Consider the following 27,029-nt stretch of genomic DNA (forward strand, 5'->3'; position numbering starts at 1 on the left):
CACTCAATCTGCAGCCCTATTAGCTTCAGCTTGGAAGGCCACATCGCCACTAACTATGGTATGAATATCTCGAAGCAAGGGGTGGCACTCATCCATACCGCTGATATGTTTCTGGATTCAGTCGATCACCGTAACCGAATCATCTTCCAGCATAACTATATACTGAGCATGGCTTAGACCAGCCTATGCCATCTTTATCTTCGCCCCGGACTGAGATGCAGAAGCAGTTTTTTTAAAAAAAAATTTGGCTAAAAGAAAAAAGAAAGAAAAAAGTGACAAGTCCACGCCCCCGCATAGCAGCCTGTACGAGGCCTCATCCCACCGAAAGAATGATCAGAATTTGATCAAGAATTTTGTGGCACGTCAAAATTCAGAACCTTCCCACCCGATGATGGATCATATGTTCACTTTCTAGAAGGTCTTTTTCCTCAGCACCCCCTTTTTTTTGAAACCCACTCCAGTCTGCTCCAAAATTCCCTAAATCCTCTCCCCTCTCAAACCCGCCGTCCGGACGTTCAGAGCGTCGGCGGCGGCGGCGGCGGCGGCGAAGATGGTGAAGGCGATCCGAGTCCACGAGCTCGGCGGCCCCGAGGCTCGCTCTCTCATCTCTCTTTTGATATTATTCTTTAAGTATTTGTTATTGAAATTATGCCATACCATCTGACGCCCTCTTCCCCGTTAATTCGGTGTCTCTACTTCTATTTCCCGATCCCTTTTTTAATCTTGGATAAGAAATTGCTAACCTTTGTTTTTTTTTGGATGGTGAAAAGGTGATGAAATGGGAGGATGTGGAGATTGGGGAACCCAAGGAGGGGGAGATCCGGGTGAAGAACAAAGCGATTGGCGTCAACTTCATCGATGTGTATTTTCGCAAAGGAGTATACAAAGCAGAGATGCCTTTCACTCCCGGTAGATTTTCTTTTACTTATTTTTTTTTTCTTGATGTTTCGGGATGATAAATGATGAAAAAAAAAGAGATTTTTCTGAGGTGATGCCTGCTATGAAACTGCTTGATTAATTGTTTATAAAGAGCAAGATCCGCTATCCGGTACTGTATGCCGTACCGATATGTTATGTACCGTACCGGTACCTTACTAGTAGCTACGATACGTCGGTATGGATCAGTACGGGTCGGTAAGTTTTAGAGTGATTTGCGATGATTTCTCGTTATTCTGCAAGTTTTTCTATAAGAGGATTTAGTTCAAGGTGAAGCATTCTAGAACTGATGCATGGTGATGTTTTTTTGAAATCCGGTAATTGGTGTTTCCAAAAAAGGTGAAGATACAAAAGAGGAAAAGCTTATCCACATAAGAATCCAAGATATCGCATTATGAAATAGGTAGATATTATCTGCATTATGAAATCAGTAGATATTATCCAAGAAGAGAGATGAGCATTTAGTAACATCCAATAGTGGATCAAATTTGTCAAAAATAGCTTACTTTTTCAGCAAAAGAAGGGAAGATCAACATGCAAGGATTGTAAGGTATTGGTTACTAGTTTTAGATTCATACACTCAGTGCAAGAAGAACAATGTTAGTAAATGTCAGTCAAGGCAAATGCATTAACCAAAACAGTTGACAAATGTGCATTAACTTCTAGTAATCAAGAGATCCATGCTTTGTGTAATACTGGATTTAGTTTAGGTTGGTGAATCTTCTAGGGTTGTGAATGTGAAATTTAAATCGGCTAAGACAAGTAAGAGAGCTTCATTTTTTTTGAATGTTCAAAGTTACTTTAACCAAAACAGAGCACATAAAAATGCAACTCAATGTGAAACTAAGCATGCAATAGAATTTCGCTTTAAGAGGTACCAGCCTGCTAGCTTTTGCTATCTTGGCTTGATTAACATATGAGATATGGGTGTCTCAAACAAGATAAATTCAATGTGGACATAGAAGATTTGATTTGTGAGATGTATGCGGTTGTTGAAACTATTGTGACATATCTTACTTGTATGACACAAAATGTTGAGCCATGGAAAGAGATGTGAGCATAATTGAGATGAGGCTTTTAATCTTGGTAAAATTAGAAGGGTAGAGTTAGAATGTTACATAAGTTTTAATGAGGGAAAACTGCCTGAGATGGCTTGCCTTTATGTACTGTAGATTTGGAGGATTTTCTTGAGCGGGGTTTCATGAGTGAGCTTAAAAGTCTAGATTGAGGGGGGACCAAAATATATTCAATGGTAGCTTTAAAGTATACATGAAGTCACTAACCAGTTTTACGGTTCTCAGCCTTGATAGCAATTAGATAACAAAGATTAGTAATATAAGATTCAAAAAGCTGGTTGTATTCTGGTGGGTGTGTGTGTGTGTGTGTGTGTGTGTGTGAGAGAGAGAGAGAGAGAGAGACCAAATTTGAGGGGACTCATACCAAATTTGCTAGAATGTTTATTGATGGCTCCATATATTGGCTGCTTTGTTTTGGGTGATAGTTTATATCATGATTCATGTTGTAACTAGTCTGGCCACCTTGGGTTTCTATTCTTGTGACACTTACTGATTTGATCTCAGCAGATTTTTCTCTTCCGTCTTTTTTATTCCTTATTTAGCTATAAAAGGATAATTTGAGATTAAAATACATATGTACTGCAAGGCAAGCTAGGTAGGTACGCACTCCTCTATGAGATACTATGTATTGATTCTTCTTTAATAAATTGATGCTTGAGTTGAGACTTGATTCTCGCAAAGTCATAAAAGGCTTGAAACTTTATTATTATGTTGAAGTGAAAATTTATGCCAGACATTCTCCACTGGTCTTCCTAACTTTGTCACTAAAGGATGGACACTGTTGATTTTAATGATGTTTATCCAAAATATATAAAAAAAATAAGATTTAGAATTTGCATTTTTTACACTTTGTCATAACTTGGAACAAGAGTTCAATAGGCAAGTATTGATACGATGGCTTCTTGTTTGCTGGTGGTTGCTCTGTTTCCAGTCCTTTTTTGGTTGTGTGATTGTGATCTCACTGGTTATATATTCAGGAATGGAAGCTGTGGGAGTGGTAACTGCCGTAGGCCCTGGGCTTACTGGAAGAAAAGTAGGGGATATTGTTGCTTATGCTGGCAATCCAATGGGTTCTTATGCTGAAGAGCAAATTCTTCCAGCAAGTGTTGCAGTTCCTGTTCCGCCTTCAGTTGATCATAAAGTAGCAGCATCTGTTATGCTGAAGGGCATGACTGCTTATGTTCTACTTCGACAATGCTTCAAGGTTGATTCTGCTCATTTCCGAGTTTCCAGACATTTTGTAATCTCTTGCATAATTATTTGAGTAGTTCTATTTTTTCTCACTTGTGAGCCAACTTAAGGTGGAGTAATTAGGGACTTTGCTGTTCTTGGCTCTATGTTCTTAATGCTACTACTAGTATGAATACCCCTTACATGTTCGGGGGAAGAAAACACACATGCACAAGCACCCATACGTGCTGCTACATGAGATATAGTTTCAATGAACAGCATAAATGTTACTTCTCTAACTGACCACATTAACCTTTTACAAGAAATGACATGACATATTCGATCGATTAGACTTTCTTTTTGTTGGCCTGGCAAAATATGCCACCAATCAATTTCTCCTGTAAGAGCACACGGTCTTAATTGTAATCTACTATGATGTTGATTGAAATCCAAATGGCTCTTGAGATGACTATAAATCTCTTAAATGATTTTACTGGTTTTGCTTTTAACCATCAGTGATATTAAGCTGCATAAGTTTGAGGATCATGTGACAATAGTCATTGATTATCATTCTGTATTGCACTGTTTAAATTAATAGGATCTAATTCTATTTGGATTCCAGGTGAAAGCAGGGCACACTGTTCTTGTTCATGCTGCGGCTGGTGGTGTTGGTTCTCTACTTTGTCAATGGGCAAAGGCCCTAGGTGCCACAGTCATTGGAACTGTTTCAAGTGAAGAGAAAGCAGCTCAAGCAGCTGACGATGGATGCCACCATATCATAATTTACACAAAGGAGGACTTTGTAGCCAAGGTCAATGAGATTACATCTGGCAAAGGAGTTAATGTTGTCTATGATTCTGTTGGAAGAGATACATTCCAGGTAGGGTATACTACCTTTGCTGAAATATTTCTCTTTACAGCTAATGGTCTAATCGCTGTACATATTAGAATTCAGTTCATGCCTTATTTTGACTAATTATGCATGATGAGTAAGGAGAACTGAAATGGCATGTGCTGTTCAGATTGATAAGTAATATTATTTTGCATTTTAAGTACAAATCTTTCCATGAAATTATGTTTCTTCCTTGGGTGCTAGCTGTGACAGTGGTGAAAGAAAATATAAATTGTAAAGCAACGTAATAGCAACTGGAGATTCATTTGAGAGTTCTCTCATATGCAGGGATCCTTGGCATGCTTAATGTCCCGTGGATACATGGTCAGCTTTGGGCAGTCATCAGGAAGACCAGATCCAATTCCACTAAGCGACCTTGTTCCAAAATCTTTGTTCCTCACCAGGCCTAGTCTCATGCATTACACTGCTACCCGCGAAGAGCTTCTGGAAGCTGCTGGGGAGGTCTTTGCTAATGTTGCATCTGGTGTGCTGCGGGTTCGCATCAACCACACCTGCCCATTGTCTGATGCAGCACGTGTCCATGCTGATCTTGAAGCAAGGAAAACTTCTGGTTCCATAGTGCTGATGCCTGATAGCTAGATGAAGTGTGACTTCTGTGTGTATTAAATTGTTGGTGAATAATTCCGAGAAAAATATGAATCATATGGATATTATATATATATATATATATATATATATATATATATATATATATATATATATATTACTATAAATGCTGCTTCTGTCTTTCATAAACATGTAATAAAATCATGGTCTAGAATTTGTCAATAACAAGTGTTTGATGTTTTTTATTTTGTTCTGGGTCTTAAGAAATGGCATAGGACCAAATGAGAAAAGCAGTTGTTTGATTCTTAATTGTTTTCCATGCTTATGTCTATATTGAGAGAGGGCAATCTTCAGCCTGAGAAGCAATTTCATGCGAATTCTTAGTCCCAGCAGGCCGACATGTGAGTGGATGGGCTTCGAGGCAGCGCAGATGGTTGGGAGTTTGCAATAGTGGGGAATACCGGCAGGTGAAAATGTTTATCTCATTGAAAATCTAAATTAACTCTTGAAAATATAAACAGTTTTATTAATAGTTTTGCGAGTGATAGAGCTCAAAATGGAGTTACTAGATCAGTCCTAACCCTAAATTGCTGGTCCAATCTCATTGTGAAGATGTAGGATTGGAAAGATAAATTAGGGGAAGCTGCCTGTATACAGGAGCAACCTATTTTTGGTTGTCTAATTGGATGTGTGCACACGGAGGGTCTCAAATCTGATTGGTGTAATCATGTAATTAAGCAGGTATGGTTGGAGTCATATAATCTGATTGGAAGAAGTTCTGGAGTTGCCCAGCCCGAATCCTTGCTGATTCGATTGTAATTGTAAAATTTGAAGCATGAAAGCTGCTGATGGGACCAGGTCGCTTGAGAAAAATGCATGGGCAATAATGCTTACAAATAAATGGATGTCCGAAGCTTAGTTTTATTGATGCATCCATGGATGCACTACTACCAAAAAAAATCATGTAAATATAGACAAACCAAGTCAGCCTTATCTGATGGAATAAGAACTGCTCCGCTGAAAGGGTGGTTAAGTTTTATTAAAACAAATTTATCCGGATAGTGAGGTCGAGTTACCAGCGAAACAAGTTTATGCAAAACATAAAAATAAATAGGTGTTATTAAAAAATTACCCAAACAGGAGGGATTCTATTTGCGGGAATAAGAGCTGCTATTCGAATTGGTTTGTTGAGTGTTATTAAAACAAGTTTATTCCAAACCAAGACGAATTTATTCAATTAAACACATCCTTGGTTGCTTCGCATAAAATATGTTCTGAAAGAAAACTGAACAGTCATTAAATATGGTTGCACATCAGCATATAACTCCTCCCACCAAATCAGATTTGCTGATTAGTTACACATTAAAAACAGTGATAGTTACATAGATACATGTATGTTAATGCTCATCAACCCAAATTGACTTCAGTTAGATGTTGAATTATGGAATAATGATACAAGCAAACAATACATAATATGCGTGCATATGGTAATATACTTACATGTAAACTTGTAAAGAAGTCAGATACCAAGGATTCCCCAATCCTTTGCCCATTCAAAGATTATTTTTGGCCGACCCATGCATTTTTTGAAGTCTGGACCTCACCTGCGGCAAAAGTATGCAGGCCAGCTTGGACCAAGTTGTGCAGTGCGCAAGGTATGTTTTATATGTGAAGGAGGTTTTTCCCTTCACAAAAAAAAAAATAATAATAAAGAGATTTTTGCATACGTGCGTTTATATTGAAAATTTGGTTGGGCTTACGTTAGACTGATGTGGACCGATTTGGAACACGAGTCGAGACCACCATCTGAAAAGCCTGATCTTGTAGAGGGCTATGGAATTTTGTTGCAAAGTTCTGATAAAAAAGGTGTTTAGTCCTTTAATCCTTAAAACTAAATGCAAACTTGGTTGCATGGCGGATAACCTCAGGCGCTAAATCATAATTCAGAATAGGATTTGACCAACAAAAAAAGATACATGAATTGTTTAGTTATCCATTTTTAATAAAGTATTCATTCATATTTGCTATGTGCATCAATAAATCATCATCAGTTAAAAAAAAAATCTCATGATCATTTCGATATAAAACAACCTTGATCCAACAGATGCTATGCATGATAATGATCAACATCTCCAGAGCTTTATTAATTATCCACTTTTCATGCATCAGACACCTTGGGTAACATGTTAGTCCTCTTTCAAGTTCCTGCATAGGGATTCTCTCTTTGAAGAGAGAGAGAGCTATTATAAATTATACATTATTAGAATTTAGAATACTTCAAAAAAAAGAAAAGAAAAAGAAAAAAACCCTAGAAGTTATCGATACAGTGGCCTGTCATTGGAACATGCTCTACCTAAGATACAAGCAGCCAATATTGATCGAAGGCCAAGTGAATTCTGCACCAGCATGTCAAGGACATCAAAAATCACAAAACTATGAAATAAATTCCTCTGGTTGAAAATGAAACATCAAAATATAAAATAAAATAAAGGAATCAACAATGATGATGGGGCACTGGAATATTAAGAAAAGGCATCAAGATCAAAGCCTAACATCAGCAGTATATTCAAATGTTTGGCCCTCAAGATTAATGCTGGCAATGCTGCTGATCAAATAGCAAGCTGAAACTGCAGAGTGAGGCTAGCATAAATGAATTGGGAAATAGTAGGCCATCAAGATGACTTTGGGAAATGCAGCACTTAAATTGAAATGTAAAAGCATGAATTTTGAGAGAATATGAGCGAAGGAATCTAGAATTACATCATCCTTAACAGATAAAAGAGCACATGGACCAGCCCAATAATGTTCTGTTTACTTCCAAACATCCAATAAAGCCAATACTGAAATTCAGAAAAGCCAAAAAAATATTTAAAGGAAGATTTGCTTTGCTAGACATGGGAACTCCAACAATAAAAGGTCTCCAAAATCAACATTTCTATCAATAAATAGATGCGGGATATAAACTAAACAGCAATGGTGAAATCTGTACTACAAGTCCTAAGGCTAACTGTCAGGACTATCAGTCACTACTTCAAAAGAACAAAAGTTGGTCACTATTATAATCTACCATGTAAACAAATTACACAGAAAAACACTTGCATATAAACTGCATTAAACAGTCCAGTATGCAGTTAATTTATCTTGTATTAACAGGAAAGCAGCAAGGTTGGTCACCACTGAGCACGCCTCGAGTTTGCAGCTCCAATGCAGCTCCAAATGAACAGTCGGATCCCTAGACTGCATGGTTATGATTGGTGCAAGAATTCATGCTTGAGTCCTTGTGGATGGATTAGCATGGAAAGCAGATTGCCTACTTGATCCTCCAAGCAGATTTGATGACAGTGATAAAGGTGCTCTTTCACCCATTGGTTCTTCTATGCTCAGTTTCGACATGCCAACAAGCTCATCGATGTCTATGGGAGTCCTTGGATGCATTGCTGTTGGCTTAACAATTTCATGTCCCTGCTTCTCTGAAGCATCTGTTTGGTAACCTGGCCAACAAGGGATATAAAATTGAAAAAAGGGTGAGAAATAAGCCGGAGGTATCACTGGATAACTGCATTGCAAGGTCTCTGGCTCCGGATCAGCTGTCTCTACAACTGGATTATCAGAATGCTTTGACTTAGCTTCCTCATCCATGGCTGGAGGTTCTGACGGTGGTTTGCTGCATTGCATTTCTGGTTCTTCACAGTTCATTGGAGTAGGCTGGGGCTCGACTGGCTGAAAAAATTACAAAGCATGACAGTCATGAATACTGACATCACATAAATTATATGTGACATTTTAAAGGTTTCCTCCCAGACTCACTCGCTGCTTTCTATAACGGTACAGAGAGATAATTTCAAAAACCAGACAACTTAGTTCTGACCTCTTTGAATTTTTATCCCATCTGACCACTACGTTCTTGTTACTCCCATCTTTTTTTATTTTTATTTTTTTTATTAAGGTTCCTGTTACTCCCTGTCAATACAGGTTTATGGGATAGCAGTTATAACTAGGGATGCAACTTGGGTTATCCACGTTATAAGTAGGGAAGTAATGTGGGATGGGCTCAACCCAAACCCACTCATCCAACCCGCTCATTAGATAGGGTTGGTTAAGGTTTTATAGATTCGGGTTGAGCCTGGACTTCAAACACTAGCCAGCCTCAAGTTGGGTTGGGTTAGGGTTGAGACTAAACCCAACCTGAATCCAACACTAGCCAGACTTAACCTGATATATAAATTAATAAATAACTGATATTTGTCTTTGCAATTCATATTTATGTTTCAAGTTTCTTATGTATTTTATATAATTATCTCTTTCGTCTTGTTAAATTATGTATAAGTGCACCATCTAAATTGATGAATAATTGAGGTCTCGACCCAACAAAAACCAATCTACTAAAAAATGTCCCAACCTTTTTGCCTGTCTTAAGATTCTTATTTAACCCTATCCAATCAATGCGGTCCAACTCAACCTGGTCCAATTAACCTGATACAACTTGAATTTAACTTAAGATGGATTTGGTTTGGGTTGGGTTAAAGAAATCCCAACTTGAGACCAGGTTGGATTGGGAGAGGGTTGGCAGAGGTTGGGCTGGGTTAAAGAGTCTACGCTGAATCTGACCCAACCCACCCAAATTGCAGCCCTAGCTATTACAGAAAGTTACCCAATATTTAATTAATCCTATTTCAAGAAGACGCAAGCAGAGTAAGAATTTGACTTCTCTGGATTTTACCTAAGACTATCTGAAATTCAGCATACTGTTGCAGAAATGACATATAAAATTGAAGGGTACGGCCTTGAAGTGCTTCACTCAGAAGATGATCTCAATAAATAGGTCTAAATCATGTATCCGAAATTTAATAATTCCTGCTTGATTTAATAGGAATATTTGCTTCTTATATTAGGAACTAGCAAAGATTTATTTTTTTTTTGTTTGGTGGGTAGGACATCCTTGATTTACTAGCTACAGAAATTCTCCCTTTCGATAACGTGCTTTTACATGCCTGGCCATTTGTTGACCTAGGCACTGGTTTTGGTGAGAACCAAGATAGGTTCTCCCTCTCTATTTCCTCGCAACTTTACCCATCTGTGGAAGGGTTGGGGACATCTGTAGGTGCCATTCTCCAATCAAATGTTCTGTGCTACAAGCTCTAGAATGGTGGTGCTCTAGGTTCTCTCAGTTTAAGGAGACAATGGTGCTGATGGAGGAAATGAGTCAACAGGAGGTGCTATGAGGATGCTGTCATATGAACATATATGGGTTGTTCCTGCTATCTCAAGCAGAGAGTGTTGGAGAAGGAAACCAGATAAGAAGCCACCAGTGGGGGAACCCGGCAAAAAAAGTTACTTCATGACTTGAACAAGGTATGGGTGATAAAGTTGTACATTATCTTCACAATGCCTTGAAATTATAACAAACTCTTAAACATAGAGAAAATGTTGGAAGTAACTTGTCCACTTACATGTTCCGAAAAAAGATCAGTGACCTGTCATGATAATAAAAGAAAGGGTTAACTATGGTGGAGCTGATTAAATAGGAAGTAACCTGTAGATCCTAAATTGCTTAACCCTAAGAGGACTAGTTACTGTGTCATAGTATGCATCTGTTCTTGCAGATACAAGTACACAAGCACGAATATGTGATAGCATTTTTGCACACAAATAATGTATGCACACAATACATGATAAATGTGTGTGTGAGAGAGAGAAAGAATAACGCAACATAAGAGAGAGAGAAAGAATAACCTCATCGGGTACCATGTCAAAGAGGCTAGATCTTCGCTTTCTTCTAGTCAAATTGGTTTGTCGAATGAAATATTTTTGAGCATGACTAGCCACCTGAGTAGGTGTTCTTGATACCACATAGTTACGAGCTATCCCTCGCCAGTCGCCTTTCCCAAGCTTTTGCAAGCCCAGTAAAAACATTTTGTGTTCATCTTTAGTCCATGGCACACCTGCAAATCAATGATCACGTAAAAGATGAGGATCATGCAGTAGTAGATTTACAAAGTAGGCCTCCAGTTGAAATTTTGCAGATAGCAATGCTAAACATGTAAAAAAGATTAGTCTAAAATAGATTATCATTAAAGAGAAATAACATTATAAGCAGAAAGGAAACTCAGTAAAGGGCACGCCCCAAGTCCACATTTCAATATCAGTCCAATAAAGTGCACTGAGACCACCCATGCGATAACTTATCCACTGCATATAATTAAAGGGATGCCTATGCTTGATATTAGGTGAATGAGTGTGTGTTTCAGAATTTAAAAGTTCAAGATAGACAAACTGACCACCCAAGTCAGGTGGTATGTTATCATAAAAGAGCAACAACTTTCCACAAAGTGCTTAAGAAAGGACTTGCTGATATATTACTAATTACTGAAGAACCATTACAAAAATATAACTCAATCGATATTTCATGAAAATGGAGACTTAAATCATGTATTCTTGTTACACAACACAGAACTCCATATATGCATGGCCAAGAACTTAACAAATAAAATAAGAATAAAAAAATTGCAAGCTCAGCAGTAATCCAACATACTGCCTTGCAATGCAGTTTTAGAATGTCTACTGTGGAGATTCTTGAAATGTAAGAAATGTCTGACATAAGTTGCTCTTTAAATGTACACACTTATGGATAGATAAAATTACAAAGTTATAAATCTTCATTTTTGTGAAGAAATTAATAAGCACATAACTAGTTTATGTATTTTGATTGTAGTGAAATACATTGAAGTTCAATAAAGAAACTCATCCATAGGAGTTCGTAATACAACTCGCATTTTTTTGGAGGGTTTCATACTGTTTGAACAGTCATCAAAAAATATCTGTTATAGCTTATAGACAGATTCTTCTCTAAAAATTATATTTTCTTTGTCCTAAATCCCCCTCCTAACAAAACCCACTAGATGTGGCTATGAAAAGTTTGTGCAGAGTTTTTTGACATATGGGAAGAAGCCAAAGACCAAAGTTTTTTTAAAGGCTGATATCCAACCATCTTGACATATTGCCATTACCTAGATGATCTGAGATCGCAGCTTATCTCAGACATGATGGAAGGCTGAAAAGATTTTAAAAGAAATGCAATATTCTAAGATCTCGATTGAAATGAAGGAACCAAGATATCAAAATAGTGTGCAATATGATAGAAGCAAGATTAATTGTTTTAAGGTATTGGTTTTAAAATTTAGAAATTGAGAAACCAATTTTAGTTTGTAAAGAAAATATTGAAATATCTCATTTAACATCTTTTTATCATATCTATCAATATCATGGGATATATCAGTTTACATAGGCAGATATAATAAGAGGCCAAGATTACATATATTGTATCAAAGAGTCCCCAATACTGACACAAAATAATATCTTGATTAAGATGAAAGCTTTGTCAAATACATATATACCCACATGCCTACTAGCTATCAACCTACATATCAAGACATAAATATATGCTTGCACACACGGATGCTCATAAGTCTTCCATTTCCTATACATTAAAAACCAACAACCAGGCAATATGCTGATTGCCTTGCTATCCTCACTTTTTATTAGAACATGGGATTTGCCACCTTTCGATTTCCCGTTTCCTCTACATCAAAAGCCAACAAGTGGACATTATGCTGATTGTCTGGCTATCCTCACTCTATTAGAACAGAGGATATGCCTAAAGAATGGAAATAGAATGAAGTTGTCGTCAGAATGAACAGCAGTCTCATCCCAGAAAAGTCACAATACACATAAGCACCAGCCTTGATAAATTCTACCCACTTAGCTCCCAAGCATCTCAAGTACTGAATGGAAACAGAATTCCTGCACAATGATATTGCATGTACATGGCTTCCACAGAGCATACGCATGTTTAACTTATAGAACATTATGAGAGAAGGGCATAATACACATTGAGATTATATAAAAAAGATGAACTTTCCTCAAGTAACTACCAAACCCACTACTTTTAAGTATTTTTCACTACATTGCCCACCCACTCCTTAAAGAAAACCTGTTATATTAACGAAATAGTCTCAACCTAAAATAATTTTACATTTGAAGCCAGGATTCATTTTTGGGAGGGATTCTAGAACGACAATATATAAATGAACGAATAAATAGGTTGCCGTATTCTCCCATATTAACATTACGAGAAGAGAAAATAATCTAAATCTAAACAGCGAAATACAAAAAAAAAAGAAAAGAAAATCCCAACTTCTTTTTTTTTAAAAAAAAGAAACGGTCTTTCGACTCACAATACGAGATGGAACAGAGAAAAGAGACCACGAATGGCACACCTTTCTTGCGGTCGCGGCAGCTGGAGGACGAGCCCTGGACGAAGTCCTCAGAGGCGTAGCCCTCCGCAGCGGCGGCGGGGGCGGCGCCGGGGTCCGGGCCGTCGGGCGGCGAGGCGCTGGATGCGGCGAGGTGGGAGAGGTTGCCCATGCTGGCGCTCTTCCTAATGGAGCCATCCGTGAGGCGGACGCCGAAGATCTTCACCCCGCCGCGGTTAGGGCACGTCCTCGAGTTGTGGCCGTTGTGGCAGCAATGAGAGCACCTCCTCGTCATCTCTCCCACCACCAACCCTCTCCTCTCCTTAAGCTACAAATCCCCCACCCGATCCAAGAGAGTAATTAGGGTTAGGGTTTGGAGATGATAATACTGACCACAGGGCAAAAAAAAAGGAAAAGAGGGAATTAGGGTTGGAAAGCGCGGAGAAGGAGAAGCGAAGGAGCGGGGTGGTGGAAGGGGGTTGAAAAGAAGAGATGGCAAGAGATAAGAAGTTGGCGGAGAGGTGGGGATGCCTCTCCCTGTGCTTTCGGCACGGGTTCGGGTTGCATCTTTCGCGCGAAAGAATGATTGATGCTCTTTCGCGACGCTGGCCGTTGGATTTGCGCCCCCAAGCAGCATTCCGGTCACCTTCCTTCATCCGTCTCACGGATCATGAAGCGGACATTGCGCCATCCAACGGTGGATTCGCGCAAAGAAAGGTGATTTCTTCTTTCGCACGAAAGATGCCACGCTAACCCTTGGGAACACGTCGGATTGGCCACGTGGCAGATACTCTCGAAGCATGTACCATTATCGCTCAGGCTAGCCTGGCAGGAGCTAAGCAGCCTAAGCTTTATCTGGCTTCCCTAAAAAAATAATTTGAAAAAAGAATAAAAAATAAATCGGCAGAAAAGAAAAGAATTTTATCATGGCGCACAATATTTTATACGAGATGTTATGATCAGGAGATGATTAAATTATCCTGAATCATTGTTTATTTGTTACTTCCTTTCAAAATGGTTTGATTCTACAAGAATTAGGTTTGAAAGTATTTTGATTCATTATATTTTTAGTTTGTTTTTCCCTTTCTAAACTTTTTAGTGGCAAATAAATAAAAAATTGCTAACTTCTCTTTCCCCTTCTTCTTCTTCTTCTTCTTCTTCTTCTTCTTCTTCTTCTTCTTCTTCTTCTTCTTCTTCTTTTTTTTTTTTTTTTTTTTTTGCTAAACAAAAAGGAGAAGGGGGGAGGAAGGGACAAGCCCAACCCCGCGTAGCAGCCCCCACTGGGCCCCCCACCCCACCAGGAGAATGTTCGATGCGGGCAAACCGGGTCGTGTGTTGGGCACGCCGACCTATTTTACTTATACCCTCCCCACCCGTGAGTCGGCTCGGTTACCCGAACCGACCCTCCGTGTGAGTACGTCACACCTGGCACCACCCAGGCTACCAGCCGACTAGTAGCACTTCCAGACTCCATGTCCAGGCGTGGAGCATTCGGTCCCCAAATTTAATCGACGCCCGCGCGTTTCGAACCTGGAACCACTTGGTTGGAAGTAAACGCCCCGTTCCAACTGGGCTACCACCTTGGGACTGACTCTATCCCCTTCTTTAGCGGACAATGGGACTGACTCTATCCGAGTCAATTTATTATAATATTTTTACATAAATAGCACCAGTGTGATTTTTTAATTTTGTTTCTCTACAAATGAGAAAATATTCTTATAAAACTTAGCCATCACAAATAATATTTGCACGAAACTTATGCTATTACTTGCTTTTTATTTTTACTTTTTTGAAAGCATTAAATCATTGCTTTCAAAAAGTCTAATAAATTTGCAACCAATTGCAAAAGATTTCATCATACATGCTGAACAGTTTTTTATTTCTTTCTTTTTAGAATTTTAAAAACAAAAATAGGAAAAAAAAAAGCATAGCTTTCATAAAGTCTAAAGATTTTACAAACAATTTGAAAGAAAAAAATTTCATCATCCATGCTGATTAGTTTTTATCATTTTTCTTCTTGAATTTTTCAAAACAAAAATAGAAAATAACAGTCAATACACGGGCCCTTCATATTTTTTATTGGACATTATAGGAAAATGTCAGAGAAAGATCTATCTATGCACTACCAGCTACATTTTGATAATGAATTAGAAGAACCAAAGAATAAGCTCCTTATGACTTCACCAAAGCTGCATAATGTGGCATAAGATGTACTCAGAGTAATCAGCATGGTTATTTTTTGATAATTTTGTAGTTGTATCTGGAGGTTGCTATTAGCATAGATGCTGTTCTTAGATATTCCATATCACAAACTTTAATCAGCTTTCAACATTAAAATTGCAGGTATAGTTTAACAATTTAAATCTAAAGTTTATTTGGACGACAGTAGTGATATATGTAACAGCTACAATTTGCAACTCGTACTTTGAAAGTAAATAAACTCTCGGCAAACATTTGGAGAAATGTCACATCTAATTAGAACCATATCTTGCTTTTGCTAACACTAAACACAGCCAAACCATTTTTTCATTATGGCATTGGCGGCTGTCAATGTTGAAAAATATAAATAAAAGAATACTAAAGTTTTGTATCATGGTTTCCATTTAAACTTGTATCCATGTATAGTATTTTCCCCGAACACATACTAGGAATTGAAGAAAAACAAATAACAAAATGAAATAAGGACATCTTTGGAGAAGTCTGTGTGTGTGTGTAAAGACAGTAGCCATAACATAGCCTTGTGATACAAACATCCCTCCAAGATGAACTACTTGGCAGCAAACACAATGAAAGAGCATCTGTTTGCGAGCAAATTTAACATGCAACTACAACATTTTTTTAAAGAGTGAAATAAAGACATATAGAGAAAGACAGATTTACAAGTTGTCGCTTTTGATGTATCCCTGTCATGATGCTTTGATGTCACCTATGCCCTGAAATCATATAAATTGGGTTTACAGTAGTTATTTATATCAATCTACTGGTTCTACATTCTCAAACCAGCGCCCACGCCCTGCGCCAAACCCCACCCCCCACCCCCCCCCCCAAAAAAAAAAAAAAAAAGTCATTTAGAACCGTATGAAGTTCTTATCCGCTCCACTAGATAGTCACCACAACGGATAGGAGGAAACCTGCACAAACAGTAACAATTTTAGATCAAACATAGGCAAAGCCCACCTGCATACTCGCCAATGACGAGTTTCTAACAAAAGAATGTTCCCTTGCATATTAAACTTTCAAATTGGTAAAACATCATTCTAACAGGATCACTAAGAAATATTCTCAACTCAAATTTGTCTTTAAACCACCAGTCTTGGCCAATAGTTGATATCTTGTCCCACTCGAGATCATGAATTTAGGCAAGTTATGTGTGATTTGTTGGTATGCAGAACTTATTGGAGTGGTTTGGCCTGGTTCATGAAGGTTCAGCACTTCATTTAAAGGTAGTTTGGCATGGTTACATGTTATGGCCTGATTTAATGTCAATTTGTAGAAGGATAGGTAAACCTGCTATTCTCTACCCACTGACTTTGGACCTCTCTATTAAAAAGAAATAAAAAGTTAATTTTTTTTAAAAAAAACATATAGAGAACAAAGCAGATTCTTTTTATTCACCTTGAAGAATAAGGATCTTCTTCCACAAGACTAATAAACTGAACATGCAATACTACTAAAACTAACCTAGTTTAACAAAAATTCAATTAGGTTGAGTGGTCCAATGACGGTCTAATCAAAAATGGATATACAAGTAACATCAAAAGGAAAGTTACGAAAAATATTTGAAGCCCTAATCAAAAGATTCCCCTCCAATTATGGAAACTCTTTTCCTAAATATGAAAGAAGTTAGCCTTTCTCAAAAGACGAAGAAGAAAAACATGAAGGACATAAAAGCAGCTAGTTCTTAATCAAAATGTCGTATTGAAAATAATCAGAGCAACTCAAAGCTAATGAAAATCATGTTGGAAGGCATCTTTCTCTGCTTCGATATACTACTCTGCTCCATTTTCAGACCAATAAGGTGAATCAATAATCGCAAAATATTGCTATGATAAAAAAGCTAGTTATTCACAATTGTGACTCCTTCGTTGGGATAGCCAGGAGAAGTTTAAAAGCTTTCCTTTAATGATGGGTTGGCAGCCTGCCAAACAAATAGCCACCCATAGGTAATAATGATTTTAGTTACAGGCTGTGTGATAACTGTGCACCAGTTTTGGGGGGCACAACAGAAAGAACCATGCGGAGTTTACAAAGGGGACCCTCTGGTTTTTTATCAACCTCAGTCAAGCAAATCCCTCCCACCCCACAAAACCCTGCCTTTCTCCACAGATCCAGTAGAATGTTGCATACAGTTGACACTCGTTACATCCAATGCACATGGCAGACATTTTTTGGCAAATAACAACTGGAGCACCACCTTCTAATATGGAACTCAAAACCTATTCCCAACCAAGTGCTGAGGAGCAGTGCCGACCAGTGGAGGAAAATAAACGCAAGAGGTCAATTAAAAGGTAAAATAAGATGAGAACCAATGCATCAAATCTCACCTTCTATTAATTATCTTACTTTTGGGATAGGAAAGAATCAAAGAACAATATTTTTTGTTAATGAATTAAGTGGGTTTATAACAGGGCTTGGGCTGGCAGCTCAGGGTGTTGCATCATAATAGTTACATGAGGATGGTAAACAATTCCACCATCCATTTCATATGGAAATTTCTGCATTTGTGCTAGCATTTGACAGGAGCCTAAGCATGCAAACACATGCATGCATGCATGCACAGAGGGGGCGAGGAGAGAGAGAGAGAGCGAGAGGAGGGGGGGTGGCTACCTGGGAGGAGATGTCTCACTGCAACAACTTTCCAAGCATTCAACCACACAATCATAATGTGGATCACAAAAGAAGGCAACCTGATAAAAAAAATCACATCTCCATCAGTGGAATGCATAGCAAAACCCACTGCACGAGTCTCTAAAGCAAACCATCTTTTGACATGGTATGTGATTTGCCAAATGAATGAGATAATAATCTTCCAAAAAAGGCATGGTGTGTGTAGCTTTCTTAAATTTCAAGCATCCATAAAGATTAAAACTAGAGAAAAAGCAGGAAGCACTGGAGCACATTTGGTAATTACAGAGTAGCGCTCTTGCCCAACTGTCAGGACTCTATGCAATGTCGACCTGCAAATTAGGGAGCAATTATCATAAAAGATGCAGAATGTATGGTTACTAGGAATTTATACCAACATTAATTCTGTACGGTATGATAAAATTGTCTCAGCTGGTAGATGAAAAATGGAACATCATCTTAAAGGAAGAAACAAATACATGGATAAAGAAGTCTAAGATGTCAAATTAAAATTACCGGAACAAACAGTTAGTCCACCTCTCTAACATATCCCCAACATTAACAATGAAAGCTCTGCAGAAGCAGGTATACAGGTTAAGTTCTCATAAGACATTTGTCATGTGCAATTTAAATTCATCTAAATTGGATTTCTGCAACAAGAAAGTACAAAGATGGATTAACTACAAGAGAAAGTTCAGAAATATGCTGAATGTCTTCTATATAGACAGATGGATTAGCTACAAGAACTTAATAACCTACAAGAAAGTAGACAAAAAAATAAAAGAAAGAAAATTGGCCTCAAGCAACAGATACTGAAAAACAAGCAGCAGACATTTTCTTGTCAGTCCACTGAAGCAAGCAAATCTGCAAGCATATACACATGATACATATATACGGAATAAAGGTATATATGGAATAAAGATAAATATGTTGCCAATATTTAAGTATTTGGCCCCAAATATCAACCCGAAATCAATGACAACCTTTTTTACAAAATGAAAATATACACCTTATATCATGATCTATAAACACCTAAGTTCCCTACAAACCAAAGTCAAGTATTTCAGAAGTTTATTAGTACAGCACATGGACGCAAAATGGATGGCAATATAGTTTGTTAGTTTAGCTACATAACAGACCATATCAATTGAGAAGGAAGACCTTTGTCATCTTAACACATGTAAAACTAAACACTAAAACTCAATTGATCTGGATGTGTTTAAGCTGTAAATCAAATCAAGCAAGTGATCATACTTTTAATTATTCATTTTGTCTTCACTTGACCCATAGGTAAGAAACCTTGACCTAAGGAAATTCTCCTTCCTACCAAGAGCCAAATCTGGGATCCCACACCAATACACCAGAGCTTGCTTCTCAAGTACTAATTGATACAATAAAGGTACTAGAAAAAAATCAAATTATTGTTTCCACTTCCCTTCCTGATGGATGAATTGAGTGTGATTCATTACAGGTGCAAATTAAGCAGTCCAACCTGACTCAGATCAAACTTTAGGTGGACTTGGGCAGTTTAGTGGCAGGCACCACCAGCCTTCAGTTGGCAAAAACCAAAGCGATTTTAAATTGGTTTTGGGTTTGAGCTAAGGCGGCGGGCAACCTGACCTAACCTGAAGACAATATATACAAATATTTAACTAAACCCTAATCATAATCCATCTCCATCCTCCCTTCCCCTGCCTCTCTCTCTATATATATGTCTGTGTTAGGGCAACAGATATATGAGAGGGAACCCAAGACCAACACTAATCCCATTTCTCCCTCTATGGGATTATAGGAGAAAACCCTCAGACCAATCCAACCCTGATCCCATCTTTCCTCAACCTCCCTCTCTTTTCACTCTAGCTGGTGCCATCCTTGTTGGCTTTTACATGGCATTTCATTGCTTCTTTTTTTTTTTTTGCTAGACCGAGTGATCTATACAACATGTGTACGGATGCACCCAATAAAATCGGACTCAGCATTGCTTCTTTAAAAAGGGAAAAAATAAGAGAATGGAGATCCAATTTCCCTTCAAATAAGAAGGGAACAAGATTTTCTGTTTTGTGCTGAACCAACCAATTTGATATGACCTGACCTGACTCAACCCAACCCAATCATATTCGAAACTGGGCCTTGAAAATTTGTTTTTTGGACTTGTATCAAAGAACTTGAGTTCAACGTTGGTTGGATCAGTTTCCAGGCAGAGTTCATATGCGTCGGGGTGGGCTTGGATTATCCTCGAACCTGTTCCGACCTGCCCCAGTTACACCACTAAAATTGACCAACCTCAAATTCATAGGGAACCTTGTCCAACAAAAATTACTGGCTGGATAGTTTTGGAGGGAGCTATATCTTTGATTCTCTTAGTAGCTCCTATGCAAGTATTTTTCTTCTATTTTTTTTCCTTCATTATTACGTGAAGAATTGCACCATTAACTATAATATATAAAATGTTCATTTTCATAATATAAACTAATTAGATGTCCCAAACAAATATATAAATATACATTCAAAATGCATGTCAATGAGGCCACAAATTCAATGACTGTATAATACAAAAATTGGTCAAACACCAAAGGCAAATTTCAGGTTTAACCTTGTTTAATAATAACATGAAGTAGATAAACCAAAGAAAATAGATTAAAACTCATAAAGGGTTTTCTACATACAAGTTCTGCAATCCTTGTATCCATGTACCATAAAAAGAGTTGGTATTCTTGTCCACTACTTACCCATCAACATGACGAACATCCTCCCATAGTTGTGGATGTTTGTCTTTTTCCCTGCAAATCTTTATAATTCCAAAATAATATCATAAATATCCATGGAGTTTAAAGAACAAGTATACCAATTATCTATAGTCCAGAAGAATGCAATGCATCCTTATAAGACATGCCTGAAGACCAGGGACCCCATCAGTTACTAAAAGTGTAACCATTCCATAGTCTGAATGGGCTGATGCACCAAAATTACCATTATCAGAAGCAGCCAATTCACCTGAAAATTGAATTTATCAATAAATTTATAAATAAATTGAGTCTGACATCTAAATAAAATCTTATGTTTAGATAATAAAATTAAAAAAGGTGAAATGGAAGAACCTTGCAGGTTTTGCCTACTCTTCATAAAATCAATCACAGAAACATAATAATTTATCAAACCTTTCATTCTAAAATAAGAGAACTGTGGTAGATGCTAAAAAAACAAAAGCAACAGAGATCTGTTTGAAAAGCAATCTCTTTCAATTGACTTGCTAAAAGCTCAGACAACATAATAATGAGAATTTTTGGTTTAAAAGGTGTTTCCCCTCAGGTATTACTAGACATTCTGGACTGCAGAAGATAAGTTGGACATCATTAATGGGCAATTTACCTATCTGTTTTATTTTCAGGTCCTGCTGATTTCATGTCCTCTGACTGTTTATACATTTTTACAATACAATTCTTTGAAAAAGTTAGAAATTCATGGCATGCATTTTTATTGTTAAATTTATGGTAGTAACAACCTTAGCAAGATATATATAATCTAGCATGCACTATGCACATTTAAGAGAGAATTATATTTTAATCTGGGCATATGCATCTAATTTTTGATGACCCAGAAATACATTCAAAAGCACTACTGAGTTATTTATGATTGATTTTTTTCCTTGAAGATCTTTTAGGCATATGAAAATGGTCCAGGTCTCACTTGAAAAGCAGCATTGCATAGGTTTTTTAAAAAAAAGTGTGTTTGAATCTCAAACTCTTAGAAATTTACAATTAAAAAATTTACTTGTTTTAAATTAATAAATATATACTAAAAGACAATAACTTTTCAAGCATGCAAATAAAGTAGATATGTTTCCCCAGATTGGCATAATTTCATCTGGTTTAAGGTACCACATGGTTTAGGGCTCCTGTCTTCCCCTTGAGATCCTTTTTACATCTCTTCTTGTGTTTTCGGAACCCCCACCTCCTCAACTACCTAAAACCTTTTTTGGTGGCATCAACAAACCTCTGCATATCTTTGGAGCTATTATATATTGCTTTATATTTGGTCTTCTTTTGCTTTGTCATAATAATTTCTCTACAGATTTAGATGTATTTTTTTTAATTCAATAAATCGAGGTTCTCCTCCCTTCTACCAAAAAAATGTAGAGATAAATTCAGCAGAGGACATATGACAAAAATGTATCACAAAGCCAACATCATGTAATGCGAGAGGCTAATCAACTAGTGTAAAATAACCATGGCAATGGCCTGCTTGTTGTCAATTTAAAGGAGATAAATTTAATTGATATTTTGATAGTGAGAGATGATCAAAGTACAGCAATTTACCAGGATAATGTATTAGGCGAAGAAATGACATTGGGGAATGAAATGCCCCAATTTTCTCGAAGAACTGATCATCAAGGTTCAAAGCCAAAGCAATCAAAGAGATCAATCTTTTGCCCACCGTCCTAAGGTAAAAGGAACACCACAGTTTATATAATAATATATGTTTGTCCTCAAAAATTTTAATATGATTACTTTTGTAATGCAAAAAGAAATGATAAGCAAGCAGGGAAGAGAAATAAACTTTTTTATATTTAAATCAAGAAAATTCTTTGATGGAAGAAAAGAAAAAAAATCAATCAAGTATTTTTATTTTATCACAACATCTATTCAATTTTCCATTGTTCATGTGCTCTTCAAGATGAACATATGCTTGCAAGTGGTTTCTAAGCTTTGTAGTCCCCCTCAAATTATAGTGCTGAGATTCTTATAAAATTTCTTTGCCTGGTCTTTCTGATAATTTAAGCATTGCATAGTATCAGCTGAATGAACGATTCACAGCTATTCAATGCAATAATTGCCAGAACCTACATGGAATGATCTGTTTCAGCCAAGCCAATTAGTTTAATTCTGTAAAACTAAATCAGTTTATCAATGGAATACAACTGCATAAATTCCTTTTACGTATGTGTTACATGTCCATGCTAAAAGAAAACATAATACCCTCAGCAACAACATTGGGGCCTATGCCTGTGCATTTCTGTGTCATTGTCTTCTAAGTACCAGATTTAAAAGAGAAACTACTCAGTCCCTTAACTCTAAGAATGCCTTCACTTGCTCTACTGTATTTTATTACATATAACTGCTAAATAACTTAGCATATATAAGTAGCAAAAATTTAAAGATTTTAAAATGAGCTAATGATATTTAGAGTTCTATAGTGGATCATTCCACTATACTGATATCAATCATGTGCAAGGAACTTATCAAAAGCTCATAATTATTTAATGGGACCATATGCCATATACAAAAATTCATGCACAATGCTGCTGTCTTATCACCGACATTCCTTATCTAGCATAGTAACATTATTCTCTGAAAAATTAAAAAACCCTCAAATTTTTCTCAGCCTTTCACTTGATCCAATGATTCTTCAAACTAATCTCCATCAGTGAATCAGTCCAGAACTATTCAATTATTCTTGAAGTATACACAGATTTTATGAGTTATTCAAGACTAATTTCTTATATGTAATGAACTAATGATACCATATATTATTGCTATTGTTTGCAACAACTAATGATATCATATATTGTTGCTAGTGCTGGCATATTGTGTTAGCAATCCAGAACTCACAATGATATTGTCCGTGTATAGTCCTCAAATTCTCTTTCCCCGACTCAGGAAATTCAGAAATTATGCATGTACTGTGAAAAAAAATTATAGTTATTTCTATATTAGTTAGAAGTTTCATTAAGCCCATACAACAACAGCAAATGGATATAGATTAGTAGGTACATGATGTTTTCGAAAAATTTCATTCAACTAGCTATTCAGCAATCAGTGCAGATCTCCCTAACTCTTAATTCAAGGTAACTCATTGCTTCATTGTCATATTAATATATTCAACTTCCAATCTTCCCAACCCTTAAGACCAAGTGATATACAAATGCACCAGCTATAAACATCAAACATGTAGTACATCTAGTGCTTCGATTATTTCCTTTTCAGCAACAGTCCTTGAAAAGTTGTAAATCATTCATAGAAATCTGTATGAATAGCTAGGAACTCTGAATGCTAATGAAATTGCAATTTAAATAAAATAGTATCTAAAATCTCCAAACTAATGCTAGAAATACAAAATTGAGAACGCATCAGATTTTCACCAGTGTTGCAAAATATATAATGTCCGTAGAAATAAATAGCATGATCGGAAAAAAAACTTACAGGACTTTTTCATAATATGATTCCATTGTGATTCTCCAACATGGCAAGCTTTCTAAAATTTCCTAGCCAAACAACATGCAGATACTTTAATAGACAAAAAACATGAAGAGTACAATAACAGAGCATTCCTAATTGTGACCTCAAAAGAGAAGAAGCATTTCCATTAAATTTTACATTTTGACAGCATCCAAAATCTTTAAGCTCAGAGTAATAACTTGTAAAAAAATAAAAAAATAAAAAAAAACAAAGTTTTGACATCAACTGTCTTCAGTTGGTTTGATAGTCATAGGAGTTGACAGAATAATCCTAGCAGATAATAGTGACAAAACCAAACTATACCTTCTGAAGGCCATTGATTGTTGTTTTGCAGATTGCTGCCTTCCTCAGGACCAATGTAGAAACTCTCCTTCAGATCTCCTATTTTTCAATTTTTTTCACAGACAAAAACTTAATGACACTCCAGAAAAATGGATAAGTAAGAAACCCGATCTGCTTTGTAAGAAGTTTTAGACAAGTATACAGTGCGTGCAAATTCAGAGCTTCTATCATGCACTTCAACTCTAAAAACCACCTATAAACTTCTTCCGCACGAATAAAAGAACCAACTTGCATATCACGATCAAACATAAATATACCCACTTACTTGAAACAAATGTATGCAACAGTTTCTTTCAATGAAACTTTCAAATACCAGCTTTTGGTATATTTTTGATGAAAAAATAACCCTTTGTTATGCAAGAGTAAGTGTTGTATCGTATGCTGCTTACATGTAGAGACTTAGCAAGTAGTAAAGCCTATAGCTCCAGAGAATGTTATTGTACTGCAAAGTTGAAAGCCCAAAGACCTGTCGTACAACAATGAATCTATGGAACTGTACCTTCTATTTTTTCACAAAATCTTTTTAATATGGCCATATATTGACCTTAAGTTGGAAAACAATTAAGACAAGCTATCATTCTCGTACTAACCAAGTGCCGAGCTTTGCCAAATGGTGGATATAGCCATCACCACTTGAAAGTATATTTGGTTATATGCAACTGCTAGGCATCACACAGTTGCGACGGCCAACAAGAATGCATGGCAAGGTTTCTGAAAATGGTTATTCCATTAAGTTGGGGCCTACGCACAAACACATTATTGTGTCACACTAAATAGCCAACCTCAAGAATCCAATTCATGAAACAAAATCGTCAAAAGGAAGGTGCAATATTATTTGCGCATGAGTTATTATCATTCCCTATAGTGGCAACCACAATATTGTGTACAATAAAGATGGTGCAAATTGTGTGGTTTCAGTGGACCGTGAGTTGGACTAAGACATCCAATCAGGACTCCCTCCAGATTTTATGAAGTTATTATCATTCCCTGTTGTGTCAACCATAATATCGCATACTATCTTTCTCACAGCAAATATGCAAGCAAAATCTCTTCATAAAACAGCATTCTTGGTTGCGTTTAAACCATTGTTTTCAGCCATCATGAGAATTTTTCCTATTTAGCCATAAACAATAGGACTTAACCCTCAATAGTCTTTTTCACCATACTTGAAATCATTCCTTCTGTTTTTATACTTGAAACAAAGCACTTTCAGTACCAGAAGGGAATCTCAATAAATTGCATCAAAACTGTGGCTAACAACAACAATCACAAGAACTTGGCAGCATTGTAAGAGATGGACCTTTAAATTTGGAAGACGGATCAAGGGTCTCGGCATACATGGGAGTATAGCCCCTGTGAGCCTCGTTGCGCTCACGCTTCATCTTCTCATCCAGAGGCAACGAGAAAAACTTCTTGCTCTCTTCAAACACCTTCTGAAAAACAGTATCCTCGATTCCGTGATTTATCAGGTAGAAGAATCCATACTCCATGCATGCCTGAAAAGATTCCGGCATCCTAAGAACTATATCAATAATATTTCCCACAAAAACGAGTTCGGGATGGATACAAAGGCACAAAATTTTGCTTTGATCAACAGTTAAGACATCAGTTCTTGGAAGTCAAACAATCAACTTATTATGCTATCAAGAACAAATGATAAAAGGACAAAAGACGAGGATCGAGACAATTCATCACGGAAAGAAAAAAAAGATAGCGAAGAAAACAGCTAAGGGGTCCGATTACGGTACAAAGAAGAGATGCTCTTAGGATTCTTGGAGCGATTTCAGGACTTGGGATTTAGAAGAAGGAACCTGGCGAATCGACCGGGCGGCGGCGGCACGGTCGGTGGAGGAGAGGTCGACCAGAGGGAGGTCCAGGTTCTTGGACATCTTCTTCGTAGATTTGTTTCCGACACCAGTGGTTGCCGGGCTCCAGGGGCTTCCTATTAGATTATCGCCGCGTGTGCTCGTCTCAGAAATCATAAATGGCGGCGTCTTTGGCAACGTTTGACATCCGAATGCCATGGTCTCAGTTTCCAAGATGAGAGTGCGCGAAGGATGAACCGCAAACAAGCTAAGCCTTTGATTTGTCATTAATTGAAAGAAAACAATAAAACAATTTTTTTTTCTCCCATCTTATACCATAAGAAATTTCTAACCTTTACATAGCAGCAATTTTGAAATGCAAAAAAGATATTGTTTAGTGGGTCAAGAATCGCGATTATCGTATCTCAATCAATTTCCAATAGTTTTATGTTTTAATATTTATTTTTTTAAAAAAATAGTTATAAAAAGTTTTGAAATTTTTAAACAAAAATCTATTTTCATAGCCTGCATTGTAAATCAGGTAGCATGGCTTCATTAGGCTTGACAATTAGAATTGCGATATTGGCTGCAGCGCAACTAGAGCTAATAATATTTTTGTTGTGTTAATAATAGCTATAATTAGTTATATTAGTAATGTTGGATCCCATTTTAATTAAATCCTGATCCCGTTTAATTAGAACCCATGTTTGACAAGTGTCCCTTGAATTTCGTAAATTCTGATAAGCTAAGGGCATTATGGTAATTCCATCTTAGTGAAGAGTTACCTTGATGGGGGGTGACTCTGTTGGGATCCCGTCAAGTTGTAGCCCACATTGACAAATGGCATCAATATGGTCCAAGTGGGAGAATGTTGGATCCCGTTTTAATTAAACTCTGATCCCGTTTAA

General features: G+C 37.0%; 3 protein-coding genes across 7 annotated transcripts; 1 reads left to right on the forward strand and 2 right to left on the reverse strand.

Annotated features, from left to right (window-relative positions):
• Positions 1-386: 386 nt before the first annotated feature.
• LOC103711666 (uncharacterized) lies at positions 387-4,886 on the forward strand. The gene is made up of 5 exons (XM_088723848.2): positions 387-592; positions 771-909; positions 2,990-3,216; positions 3,805-4,062; positions 4,363-4,886. The coding sequence occupies exons 1-5, from the start codon at positions 551-553 to the stop codon at positions 4,672-4,674; spliced, it is 978 nt and encodes a 325-aa protein (XP_088579974.2). The 5' UTR covers positions 387-550; the 3' UTR covers positions 4,675-4,886.
• Positions 4,887-7,543: 2,657 nt separating this feature from the next.
• LOC103711667 (transcription factor MYBS3-like) lies at positions 7,544-13,995 on the reverse strand. 2 transcript variants are annotated; one of them, XM_008797910.6, is made up of 4 exons: positions 12,918-13,995; positions 10,375-10,583; positions 10,092-10,115; positions 7,544-8,361 (listed from the first exon to the last, which is right to left on the reverse strand). In XM_008797910.6, exons 1-4 carry the CDS (start codon positions 13,186-13,188, stop codon positions 7,906-7,908), a joined length of 960 nt encoding a protein of 319 aa, XP_008796132.1. In that variant the 5' UTR covers positions 13,189-13,995; the 3' UTR covers positions 7,544-7,905. The 2 variants fall into 2 exon arrangements, with proteins under 2 accessions (XP_008796132.1, XP_026662237.1); XM_026806436.4 differs by lacking the exon at positions 10,092-10,115 and having other exon boundaries at positions 12,918-13,991.
• Positions 13,996-15,711: 1,716 nt separating this feature from the next.
• Positions 15,712-26,403, reverse strand: LOC103711669 (kihadalactone A synthase LFS). Of its 4 annotated transcripts, none has more exons than XR_015988211.2 (12): positions 26,128-26,402; positions 25,617-25,812; positions 24,278-24,355; positions 23,939-23,990; positions 22,055-22,176; positions 20,632-20,732; positions 20,468-20,526; positions 18,255-18,311; positions 18,012-18,070; positions 17,721-17,800; positions 15,969-16,024; positions 15,712-15,826 (listed from the first exon to the last, which is right to left on the reverse strand). XR_015988211.2 is itself a non-coding variant. In XM_088723847.2 (12 exons), exons 1-12 carry the CDS (start codon positions 26,338-26,340, stop codon positions 15,816-15,818), a joined length of 1,071 nt encoding a protein of 356 aa, XP_088579973.2. In that variant the 5' UTR covers positions 26,341-26,403; the 3' UTR covers positions 15,712-15,815. The 4 variants fall into 4 exon arrangements, 3 of the variants coding, with proteins under 3 accessions (XP_088579973.2, XP_026662239.4, XP_089780175.1); XM_088723847.2 differs by having other exon boundaries at positions 18,025-18,070; positions 26,128-26,403; XM_026806438.4 differs by lacking the exon at positions 15,712-15,826 and having other exon boundaries at positions 15,926-16,024; positions 18,025-18,070.
• Positions 26,404-27,029: the final 626 nt, after the last annotated feature.

This window comes from Phoenix dactylifera, chromosome 6 (genome assembly GCF_051530095.1).
Source record: "Phoenix dactylifera cultivar Ajwa chromosome 6, Ajwa_hap1_PhDact_Kaust_v1.1, whole genome shotgun sequence".
Classification (NCBI taxonomy): Eukaryota; Viridiplantae; Streptophyta; class Magnoliopsida; order Arecales; family Arecaceae; genus Phoenix; species Phoenix dactylifera.